This window comes from Castor canadensis, chromosome 6 (genome assembly GCF_047511655.1).
Source record: "Castor canadensis chromosome 6, mCasCan1.hap1v2, whole genome shotgun sequence".
NCBI lineage: Eukaryota > Metazoa > Chordata > Mammalia > Rodentia > Castoridae > Castor > Castor canadensis.
Genome location: NC_133391.1, coordinates 120,168,748 through 120,181,695, shown reverse-complemented (window position 1 = coordinate 120,181,695; position 12,948 = coordinate 120,168,748). Strand labels below are relative to the sequence as shown.

The following is a 12,948-nucleotide window of genomic DNA, read 5'->3' as shown; positions in this document are numbered from 1 at the left end:
CTGGCCTCGAATCGTACTTCTTCTGATCTCAGTCTCCCTAGTAACTGGGATTACAGGAATTTACCACCATACTTGTAGAATTTTTAGTGAGATTTTACAAAGTTGTGTGGGTTTTTTTTGTTTGTTTGCTTTTTTGTGGTAGTGGGTATTGAACCTGGGGCTTCACACATGCTAGGCAAGCATATAACTTGGAGCCATGCCCCTAGCCCTCTTTTTGAAATCTAAATCATTAACTTCTTGCTTGGCTCAAATAAGCCAGAGTTCAAACTCAAGAACCTTCCTCCTTACTCCCACCCAAAAAAAAAAAAAAAAAAAAACAAACTAGGCTGATTTTATGGTGGGGCATTGCCTAGCCAAGGATGAGATCCTGAATTCAAACCCAGTGGCAGGGGAAAAAAAAAAGAAATCTAAAACTTTAAAAATTTGTTTGTTATTAAGATTCCTCAACAAATGGAAGATCAGTCATGTAAGAATTTCCAGTGTGAAGATATATCACAGCCTGAGAAAAAAGATCCTTCATTTCAAAACGTGCAGCCAGATGAGCCCACGGTTCTTAATGAATGTGTAAGGTGAGCAGCATTTTATTGATTACATAATTTAAAAATTTTTATAAAATTTTGGGCTCATTAATTCTTAAGAAAAAAACAAATTAGGTGAATTTGTTATCAGTGTATTAAGTTACATAGTGGTTAAAAGTATTGAAATATTTAACAGTAATTGTTCACCTGTCACTGAAGTTTATAGCATAGCTTTCATGTTTATTTCTCAGTTGTGTATGTTTTAAAAAGTGCCACTTCCCATAAGCTAGAACTTGAGTTAGTATAAAGAGCTTTGTTACTTAACAAGCACTTTAAATTAGATGTCTGTGTCCAAATATGAAAAGGCCACTTTTTCAAATACTTGTTTCTTTGGAATTAGATTGATTACATATTGACTTCATTTAATATTTACATAAATTTTATATAAAACCCATACTTCTCATAGCTGAATTTCCTATTCATTTTCCATATGGAGGATACCAAACCAGATTGATAGAATTATTAATTAACTGTAAAAAAATTTATTTTGCAAGTGTATAAAGTGCAAAGAAACAGAGTGAACAGGAATGGACTCACTGGTCCCTACCATCTTTTCTTTAAATTTAAAGGCTGGTCTGTATACACCTTTTTACGCTTATTTAAGGAGTCCTTGACCTTGAAGGACAGGCTAGGGTTCCTGGAGTTCCTTGAAGATTTTATTGTAGGACAGATGAAGACCTTTATTTTTTGTTTAGTCTACTTTTCCTCTTCTTACTATCCCCTCAACTAACTAATTTACAATTACTGTGCCTTAGAATCTCTGAGTTGAAGCCTTTAAAACTATATTCCTTGTTACATAGCCTTTTTTTTTTTTTTTTTGGTGGAATTGGGTTTTGAACTCAGGGCTTTGTGTTTGTAAAGAAGGCATTCTCCTCTTTGTACCACACCTCCACGTCCCATTTTGCTATGGTTATTTTGGAAGTGAGGTTCTCACAACCTATTTCCCCGGGCTGTCCTCGAATTGAGATCCTTGAATTAGTCCCCCAAGAAGCTACGATTTTTGGCGTGAACCACTGGTACCCAGTTTTGTTTCATATCTTTGATTCATATTTTATTTACAGATATCTGAGATTGATTTTTTATTTATATTATTTCAGTTTAAGCCATAGTCATTTTGGGTTTGGGGTCTGGCTCAATGGGAGAGTACCTGCCTAGCAAGTGGAAGGCCTTGAGTTAAAAATCCCAGTTATCCCCCCTCAAAAAAAAAAAAAAAGCCAGACTCTTTTTATTTAATTATTTATTTATTTATTTTTTCATTTTTCTTTTATTATTCATATGTGCATATAAGGATTGGTTCATTTCTCCCCACTGCCCCCACCCCCTCCCTTACCACCCACTCCACCCCCTCTCTCTCCCCCCCCCAATACCCAGCAGAAACTATTTTGCCCTTATCTCTAATTTTGTTGTAGAGAGAGTATAAGCAATAATAGGAAGGAACAAGGGTTTTTGCTGGTTGAGATAAGGATAGCTATACAGGGAGTTGACTCACATTAATTTCCTGTGCGTGTGTGTTACCTTCTAGGTTAATTCTTTTTGATCTAACCTTTTCTCTAGTACCTGTTCCCCTTTTCCTGTTGGCCTCAGTTGCTTTAAGGTATCTGCTTTAGTTTCTCTGCGTTGAGGGCAACAAATGCTAGCTAGTTTTTTAGGTGTCTTACCTATCCTCATCCCTTCCTTGTGTGCTCTCGCTTTTATCATGTGCTCATAGTCCAATCCCCTTGTTGTGTTTGCCCTTGATCTAATGTCCACATATGAGGGAGAACATACGATTTTTGGTTTTTTGAGCCAGGCTAACCTCACTCAGAATGATGTTCTCCAATTCCATCCATTTACCAGCGAATGATAACATTTCGTTCTTCTTCATGGCTGCATAAAATTCCATTGTGTATAGATACCACATTTTCTTAATCCATTCGTCAGTGGTGGGACATCTTGGCTGTTTCCGTAACTTGGCTATTGTGAATAGTGCTGCAATAAAAATGGATGTGCAGGTGCCTCTGGAGTAACAGTCTTTTGGGTATATCCCCAAGAGTGGTATTGCTGGATCAAATGGTAGATCGATGTCCAGCTTTTTAAGTAGTCTCCAAATTTTTTTCCAGAGTGGTTGTACTAGTCTACATTCCCACCAACAGTGTAAGAGGGTTCCTTTTTACCCGCATCCTCGCCAACAGCTGTTGTTGGTGGTGTTGCTGATGATGGCTATTCTAACAGGGGTGAGGTGGAATCTTAGCGTGGTTTTAATTTGCATTTCCTTTATTGCTAGAGATGATGATCATTTTTTCATGTGTTTTCTGGCCATTTGAATTTCTTCTTTTGAGAAAGTTCTGTTTAGTTCACATGCCCATTTCTTTATTGGTTCATTAGTTTTGGGAGAATTTAGTTTTTTAAGTTCCCTGTATATTCTGGTTATCAGTCCTTTGTCTGATGTATAATTGGCAAATATTTTCTCCCACTCTGTGGGTGTTCTCTTCAGTTTAGAGACCATTTCTTTTGATGAACAGAAGCTTTTTAGCTTTATGAGGTCCCATTTATCTATGCTATCTCTTAGTTGCTGTGCTGCTGGGGTTTCATTGAGAAAGTTCTTACCTATACCTACTAACTCCAGAGTATTTCCTACTCTTTCTTGTATCAACTTAAGAGTTTGGGGTCTGAAATTAAGATCCTTGATCCATTTTGAGTTAATCTTGGTATAGGGTGATATACATGGATCTAGTTTCAGTTTTTTGCAGATTGCTAACCAGTTTTCCCAGCAGTTTTTGCTGGGAAATAGAGGCTGCTATTTCTCCATCATATATTTTTAGCTCCTTTGTCAAAGATAAGTTGCTTATAGTTGTGTGGCTTCATATCTGGATCTTCTGTTCCACTGGTCTTCATGTCTGTTTTTGTGCCAGTACCATGCTGTTTTTATTGTTATTGCTTTGTAATATAGTTTGAAGTCAGGTATTGTGATACCTCCTGCATAGTTTTTTTGACTGAGTATTGCCTTGGCTATTCGTGGCCTCTTGTGTTTCCCTATAAATTTAACAGTAGATTTTTCAATCTCTTTAATGAATGTCATTGGAATTTTGATGGGAATTGCATTAAACATGTAGATTACTTTGGGGAGTATCAACATTTTTACTATGTTGATTCTACCAATCCATGAGCATGGGAGATCTCTCCACTTTCTATAGTCTTCCTCAATCTCTTTCTTCAGAAGTGTATAGTTTTCCTCGTAGAGGTCTTTCACATCTTTTGTTAGGTTTACACCTAGGTATTTGATTTTTTTTTGAGGCTATTGTAAATGGAATTGTTTTCATATATTCTTTTTCAGTTTGTTCATTATTAGTGTATAGAAATGCTAATGATTTTTCTATGTTGATTTTATATCCTGCTACCTTGCTATAGCTATTGATGATGAGCCAGACTCTTTTTAATCATTAATGTGGCCCAGTAGAAAATTTAAGTTTTCCCTGAGAGCCTCTTGCATTTTGGAATACTGGTAGATATAGTTTATAAGTAATATTCAGCCTGACATCAGTGGCTTCATTCACCAAAGGCAGTGTCCTTTCTGCTTTTTCATGTAGCCTCCTGACTTGTAAATGTGCAATCAAATCATACACCTATCTGTATCTTGGAAGGCACTCTACCACTTGAACTATGCCATCGGTGCCTATCTATATCAAATAGACAGTTTTCCTCTTCCCCTACTCCTAACAATTTGGCCCATTCAGGATGCTATTATTATAGAAGGAGATAATAGGAACAGAGTCTCAGACATGATGGATGCATTAAAAAATTTATTTACTTAAAAGATTTTTTTGAGACCAGGGTCTCCCAGCTTTACCAGCTGCTCAGACCAAATATTAATTAGTTATTAGTTATTAATTATTAATGAGTGAATGTTTCTTTGCATAACTTTTTTTTAAGTTAATTTTTTTTGCGGCACTGGGGTTTGAACTCAGGGCCTCAAAATTGCTATGCAGGTGCTCTAGCACTTGAGTCACTCCTCTGGATCTATTCTAGGCAATTTTACTTGCTGTCTACATCATATAAACACTTTGAGGTTGGTGTCATCAATAGTGACTTACCTTATGGAGTTTATGAATACTTTGTAAATTATTATTATTTTTTTTCTTGGGACTGTGGTTTGAACTCATGGCTTTGAGCTTGCAGTACAGGTGCTCTATTGCTTAAGTTTACACCTCCAGTCCAGTCCATTTAGTCTGGTTATTTTGGAGATGGGAGTTGGGGGGAAGTCTCACCAGCTTGTTGTTTGGGCTGGCTTTGAATCTCTGTCCTCATGATCTCAGCTTCCCAAGTTGCTACGATTACAGGTGTGAGCCACTGGCACCCAATTGGATTCTTAACTTCTATATTTTAGGAAAATGATTCTATGGAGCTGAAGTATATATATAAAGAGAATTTTGTGGCAGTTCTTTCTATTTTTCCCAACTCTAATACCCTTCCTTTGCTTTTCTCTTTAAATTCTGTGACCCTAAGTGACAATTTGTTGATCAATGTGTTTTACATGAAGAAATAATCTCACTCAACTACATATCTGATTTCCAGTCTTAGATACTGGCCTTCAGTTAATTATGAACCTAAAAAAACTCTGTGAGAGCTTTACCTTGTTCACTGTTTTATGCCCAGTTTCTAGCACATAACTTACCGGCACATAAATATTTGTTGACTTCCTCTTCATGTACTTTATGATGTGTGATATTTGTTTATTTATATCTTCAAAAAATATGTCTGGTGTAGTTGCAAATGTCTTTAATCTCAGCTACTCTGGAGGTGGATGTGAATTCAAAGCCATCTCAGGCAAAGATACCAAGATCCTATCTCAAAACAAACAAAAACAAAAGAATTGAGGGTGTAGCCCAAGAGGCCATGGGTTCAACTCACAGTATTGGCTCCCTCCTCAAAAAAACCTAGGAAAAATAAACAGAAAAAACAAAAATGCATTTATTACCTGGGCATGATGGTATACACCTGTAATCCCAGCTCCTGAGAGGCAGAGGTTCATGAGCCTGAGCTACATGGTGAGAAAGGGTTAAGAGTTAGCTCAGTGGTAGAGCATGTGCCTAGCATGCACAGCATCCTAGCACCATAAAAAGTAACCAACTAAATAACTTTGTGAAGTCCTTTCATTACCTGGAAATAATCTAAGCATATAGAATAGAATTATAAAATTGCATGTTTGTATTTTATAATCTGTACTGATTGAAGTAATGAATTTGTTAATCCTTTGCCTAAAGGATTTTTATGGTGAAAGAATATGCTAGTGTGATTTTGTAAAGGTGTTTTTTTTCCCATAAGGTTGAAACCAAGATTGCTACCATGGTAATGTCACTAAAAACTACATGTTTCTGGATGAAAATGAAAAATAGTATAAATCAATGAAATTAAATCCAAGACTAACCAAATTAAATTTCCTTATCAATTGCTATTAATTTTGCATTTAGTATTGTCAGTTACTAAAGTTGGTGATATAAATATTTCGGTAATGTAAGCAAGTACAACTTGTAAAGTTGTCTTACTCCTAAGGCCTTGCCTTAAATTATCAAAAATTACATTATAAAAGTTGTTAGAGTAAAGAAGGATTAGGACCTAGAGAGGTTCACATAAGCAATATCATGTTCTCTGTTTTTGGACATTTTTATAATTTTTATTTTTTTAATTTAATGTTGTAATTTTTCAGATCTTACATGTTCTTGTGGCACTAGAAATTTTCCATACTGTACTGCCCAGTGGGTCTAGAATGGGTTTGGCACCTGGTGGGCCTTGCCAAAATTTTCTTTGTCTTTTATTTGCGATCCTCCTTTTCTTAATTTTACAACCTGACGTTGTTACCCTTTTCTGTGTTTGGTTACTCCACGTCAGTTATACCATTTCTGTTGTTTCTAGTACTGAGGGAGGGTTATTTAATTAGTTAAGTAATTTAGTTGTTTTGAGAAAAGTAAACACTATCAATTTGAATATAAGAAGCAGGTTTTTTTTTTTTTTTTTTTTTTTGTGGTACTGGGGTTTGAACCTAGGGTGTTGCACTTGGTAAGCAGGCACTGTGCCACTTGAGCCATGCCCCCAGCCCTTTTTCGCTTTAGTTATTTCTTTTGGATAGGATTTTGTAATTTCTGCCCCCTTCTCTCTGGGACTAGCCTGAATTGCAATGCTTCTGCCTTTGGCCTCCAGCATAGTTGGGACCACATGTAATGGGACCATAGGCGCACACCACCACTACAGCTTAATGGGGTTTCATTAACTTCCTGTTGGGGCTGATCTCAAAACACATCTGCCCCCACTCTCCATGAGACATCTCAGTCTTCCACATAGTGGTGATTGCAGGTGTATGCCATCATGTCCAGCCTAACTTCCTCTGTCTCTTAACATATATTTATTTTTAATTGTCATAGTAATTATACGTGTTTATGAGGTACAGTGTAACATTGCAATATATATACACAATACGTAGTGACCAGAACAGTTACCATTTCTTTATCATTATCTCTAGTAGTTTTTTTTTGTTGTTGTTTACTGATGTTTGAGCTCAGGGCCTTGCACTTACTATTCAGGCACTCTATCTCTTCAGCCACTCCACTAGCCCTGTGCTAGCTATTTTGAAATACTCAATTATTCTCAACCATAGTTATCCTACTGTGGTATAGAACTAAGTTATTCTTTCTATTCAGCTACACCCCTTTCCATCCTTTCTTCATATCCTATTCCTGTAAGTATATTTTTAATAAAATTTTAAGCTAAGTATACAGTTGTGTACTTGTTCAGCCTGACATGATGAATAAATACAGTGTTTCATTTGATCAAGTTTTTGCCTAAGATCACTGACCTTTTCTGTTTCTCTCTCTTTAATTTTTTATTTTTTATTTTTGGTGGTACTGTGATTGGAACTCAGGTCCTCAGGCTCTCTAGACAGGTGTTATATGCTTGAGCCATGCCCCCAGCCCTTTTGGCTTTCTTTCTTTCTTTCTTTTTTTTTTTTTAAGAGGGAGGATAGGGTCTCAACATTTATGCTCAGGCTAGCCTACCCAATCCTTGTGTTTATGCTTTCATTGTGAATGCAATAACAGGTGTGTGCCACCATGCCCGGCTACTGGTTGAGATAGGGGCTTGCTAATTTTTGTTTTTTTTGCCTGGGTTGGCTTCAAACTGTGACCCTACTGTTCTCTGCCTCCTGAGTAGCTGGGATTACAGGAATGAGCCATTGGTACTTGGCCTTCTTTTGTTGCGGGGCGGGGGGCGGGGAGACACTGGGATTTGAACTCAGGGCCTCAAACTTGCTAGGCAGGCACTCTATACCATTTAAGTCACTCTGCCAGTCCTGCCCCTCTTCCCCTTCTTTTTTTTTTAATTGTGGTTATAGGGTCTTGCTATGTAGCCTCAGGCCGGATTTGAACTCATTTTCCTCCTGCTTTAGCCTTCTGAGTGCTGGAATCACGGGCATGCACAACCATGCCTGGCTTTGGCCTTTCTTAACTGTTACTCAGAGTGCATTTATTCATATGTATATATAAATATGTATATTATATGTATGTATATATATTTATATACATATTTTTTACTGGTTTTATGATGAATGAAACACAAAGCAAAGAGTGTTCCTGCTTTTCTGGGGGAAGTAGTGTTCATTGTATATAGTGATTTTATGTCTAGTAACATTCAGCAAAATATTGTATATTTAATCTGTCTTTTATTGCTTGATCTATATTGTGGAATTCCAGGGTCTTACAAAAATGTAAAGATGATCTCATTTTAAATTGCTTTATTAAAGTATGGAGGGCAGACCTAGTTCTCAGTTATAAGACTTTTTCTTATTAAAGTTAGATTTCTGTCAGTTCTTTGAGATGGTCAAATCTATTATGGTGAAGCATATGTCTGGGTAAAAGATAGTACGAGTAGAGAGGTAGAAGTAGCAGACACACGTTACTGTAGCACCGATTCAGAGAACTTGTGAGTCTCTATTAGCTAGCATTTGCCTAGAATGTGAAGATAACAATTTCAAAGGAACTATTCAGGGCCAATTAGCTGCTGCACTGAGTGACCTCATTAATACATATCTTTACGTTTGTTTATAAAAGAACATATATTCAGTTATTTAAAAATTTTAGTATAGATTCTAAAACTGGAATTTTTTTTCTACTTTAATTTTTAAATTCTACTCTGAGATTCTCCCAAGTGCTGGAATTGCAGGTGTGTACCACCATGCCCGGCTTTAATTTTTTGCAATTTGAAGGTTTCTTGTGTTTCCATAGTTATATCTCAACCATCATCTCTTTATCTGGCGGTCTGGTTTGAAATTTGTGTGTCTTTTTTTTTTTTTCAAAGCATTCAAGAGGAGAATGCAGCAAATATCCTCAAACAATTTCCAGTTTTAAGGACTCGATTTAAGAAACTAAAACCAAATATAGGAAGAGGAAGTACAAGAAAAGAAATTTCCTCAAAGGAAAAGGTACCAGAGGAGATTCCTGCTCCTGGGGAAATGACAACAACTTTGAGTGAAATCCTAATACTAGACACCTCATCAATGGAGAAGGTGCCAAATACAACTACTACTACTAAGGAATTGGACTCAGATTTCAAAGGAGGTGGGAGGAGTGACATTTCTCTCAAAGAGAGGATGCCGGAAATGACTGATGTCACTGTGGAAATGGAGACAGATGTGAAGTCAACTGGCAAAAATATTTCTTCAAGGGAGAAGATGCCAGAGTTGATTGATACCACTGAAGAGATTGACACAGATTTGGAAGAAACTAGAGAAGTATCCCCACAAGAAAATGGCCCAGAGAAGGTCAAACCTATAATTGAAATGAAGACAGATTTGAAAGAAATTGGAAGAGGGAGAACACCAGGGATGATTGATAGCACTGAAGAAAGTGAGACAGATTTAGAAGAAACTAAAGGAAGAGAAATCCCTGTATTGCCTCAGGCTCCAGAGGAGGGTAAAACTATAGGTGAAATGGAAATATATTCGAAAGGGATTATAGGAGAAAAGTCCTATAAAGAAGAGATATTAGTAGATGTCAGTGCCATAGGGGAGAGGGAGATGGATTTGAAAGAAACTGGAAAAACAGACATTTCCCTGGTGGAGACAGTGTCAGGAGAAATGATTGCCACTGAGGAAACCAAAGCAGATTTAAAAGAAACAGGTAGAGAAGTTTCTCTCTCCTGGGACAGAGTATCTGGAGATACTGATATTTCTGAGGGAATGGTGGCAGATTTGGAGAGACCTGGAAATGTAGACATTTGTCTAAGGGAAAATGAAGCAGAGGAATCTGGTACCTCCAGGCAAACTGAAACAAATACCATGCAGAGTGGTAGTGGAAACTGCAATCCTAGTCCTGCTCAGGATATGAAAGTAAGTGTTTTTCTGTTCTTTAAAGTTTTTGGAATACTTTTTTTTCAGAGGAAAATTACCAAAACAATTCCTTGATTATTGCCTTTAAGTCTTAACACTTAAAAATCTCTAAAAGTCTATAAAGTTTTTTCCAATCCTGAATTTTTATGCTTCAGCACTTTGAAGAACCTGAATATTCTTTATAAAAATCAAAAACCAAAATAAAATTTTAAAAATTTAGTAAGTGTGGGAAAGTTATTTATTTAGATAAAGGAATATAGGAAATTGGCCTGAATTTATACTAAGTTTAGTCTTTTCACCGTATCTTTCTATTTTTCTCTTGATTTTCTGCCTCACTTAACTATGTCCACTTTTAAAAGTTCCTTTTGTTGAAAAATTCCTACACTTTAAGTTCATACTCTAGTATTTTGATGACTTTTTCTCTAACTTTGTTTTGGGTAGTAATGACATTTCTGGTTTGGAATAATTGTACAATGCAACATAAAAGAAAGACACTCCTAAATTCTAATTTGTGCATTTGTATGTCAGTATTCATTTAAAAGTTAAAAACAAACTTGTAAGTTTTTAAAGGAATGTGTTTAGTAGGATTTGTGTGAAATGCATGACATGCTCATGGAGCTTCTATATCGTGGACCTATTGTGCTCTAGAACACGAGTAGTGAAGTAGTATTGGTGATGTATGCCTCTATAGAAGAGAAAGAAGATTCTGAAAAGGAAGCGTCAAGTCACTTAAGTCAACTGAAGACTTCTTCACAGAATTCTGTACTCTGTGAAGCAGAAGACCAGCTGGTGCAACCTCCACATGTTCCAGAGCAGCTTACAGATACTAATTTAAGGTACAAGTACACAAATAGGCTTTCAAAGAAAAAATAGGTGATCATATTTACATAACATACAGGATAGTGTTAGAGATTTTAAGTTATTTTTGGGAAGAGGATTTTCATTCTGATAATTGATCATGAGAATTACTAACAAATACAAAGTTGCATGTGGCATGCACTTATAAATCAATGTAGGTTTGACAGATTAGTATTTCCTTTTGCAAAAATGGTCTAGTTCTTGCACTCATACCTGCATTGCACCCATCACTCATCCTTTTTAGGAGCTCCTAAATAGTTTGATTTCATTTTCTTGTTCATAATTAGGATTATGCTGTGCCGGTGGCTCATGTCTTTAATTCCAGTTACTTAGGTGGCAGAGATAGGAGCATGGAGGTTCGAGACTAGCCCTGGCAAAAGTTAGCACAACCCTGTCTCATAAACAAGCTTGCTGTGTTTATACATGTCTAAAATCCCAGCTACCCAAGAGGCCATCAAAAGATACCCTGGGCAAGAGTATTTGAAAAACGAACTAAAAGCAAAGAGACTGGGAGCAGGGCTCAAGTGGTAGAGTGCTTGCCTAGCAAGTACAAGGTTTAAAAATTCAATCCCTAGTACCACCAAAAAGAAAAAAAACAAAACAAAAGGATTACATGCTTACTGCCTTTCTCTAAGGTTGTCCTAAGATTCCACTTCCACTGCCCTTTCAGTTCATTCTAAAGTTTAATAATCCTTGTTCCAAAAGCAAATCTCTTCCTCAAGAACAGAAGCCAGTTGAGGTTAAATCAGCACCTTTTGTGAGAAGTCGATTTAAAAGACCAAAACCAAACTTGGCAAGAGCAACTTTAAAGCGAGAGACTACAGGAGCAGGAAAACATGCGCCTGAGAAGAAATCAGAAGTGGATGAAGTGGAGGCCATTGTGATACAGCAGGGCAGTGAACAAACTAGCACTCTCTCTTCCCAGCATGTGAGTATTTAAGGCAGAGGTGTTCTTTTTTAGTTATTGTGTTTTACAAGTTCATATAATTTGTATCATGTGTGACATTGTTCTTTTGCATAATGTGCCGCATTGACCGGTCTTTTGTGAAAATCTTGCATGTCTGTTAGGACGGTATGGGCAGTGTGTAGCAGAATAGTATTTAGGAGGTCTGGGTGCAGATGAAGTTCTGGCTATGTCCACCTAACAAGTTTTTTCAGAGGAAAAATGGGAATGATAGTCCTTTATTTCATTCTGTTTTGAAGGTGAAATGAAAAATTAGAAGCTTGATGGGAACTAAAGTAGGTATTTTATTTATTTCATTCACTTGCTATGTTACAGATTGTGTGATACGACATCAGAAAGTTTGAAATGAAATGTTAATTCTTATAACTTGAATGTTTTAAATATATAAAGTACTTTTTAGAATGAAAAATTTTTTTTTCTTTTGGCAGCACTGGGGTTTGCACTCAGGGCCTCAGGCTTGCTAAGCAGGCCCTCTACCACTTGAGCTACTCTGCCAGCCGTAGAATGGAAATTCTTATTTGGCATCTTAATGTGTTTTATTGTTTTACTATGCTCAATATTTGTACTTACTCTCATAACATTATTTCTAAAAGGTGATCACTTTATTTGGAAAAATACATATGTATTCTAAAAAGTGAGAGTCCTTTATAATATCCCATCCCTAACTCTAAAGTAAATCATGTATCAGTTTTCAACACATGCACCTAGATTTTCACTATACTTATTTATAAAATAATAAATTATGCTGGTATTTGTTTTTAACCCAAAATGCCACCATTCCATGCCTTCTGATTTTTTTCCACTTAACACAGTATCATGAGTTTCTTTTTGGATCAATACAAAAAACATTGTCTGGTTTTTAATGGCTGTGTATTAGGCCAAGCATGGTAACATGTGTCTGTAGTCCCATCTTTTGAGACTGAAGTGGGAGAGCTGCAAGTTGGAGGCCAGTCTGAGCAACATAGGCAATATAGTGAGATCCTGCATTCCTTCACCCCCCCCTAAAAATAAAAGGGGCTATGCACTGTTACAGTGTCAAGAAATTAAAAGTTACTTAATCCCCTACTGATAGATTTGTCTTATTTCCAATGTTTTGTTTGTCTTTTCTTTCACTGGGATGAGGGGGACTTAAATTGCTCTAGCAAATATTCTGGCATAAACACAGTTTTTTTTTTTTTGTTTGTTTTGTTTTTGTT

The 12,948-nt window shown here is 36.5% G+C and overlaps 1 protein-coding gene across 6 annotated transcripts in view; it reads left to right on the top strand.

Moving 5' to 3' along the window:
- The window catches only part of Bdp1 (BDP1 general transcription factor IIIB subunit), a 102,603-nt gene that overhangs the window by 33,286 nt on the left and 56,369 nt on the right, over positions 1-12,948 (top strand). For all 6 annotated transcript variants that reach the window (XM_074077328.1, XM_020181014.2, XM_020181013.2 and 3 more), the window contains exons 16-19: positions 439-569; positions 8,901-9,930; positions 10,579-10,766; positions 11,494-11,716. In XM_074077328.1, coding sequence (XP_073933429.1) covers positions 439-569; positions 8,901-9,930; positions 10,579-10,766; positions 11,494-11,716 — 1,572 coding nt within the window. The remainder of the gene's footprint in view (positions 1-438; positions 570-8,900; positions 9,931-10,578; positions 10,767-11,493; positions 11,717-12,948) is intronic.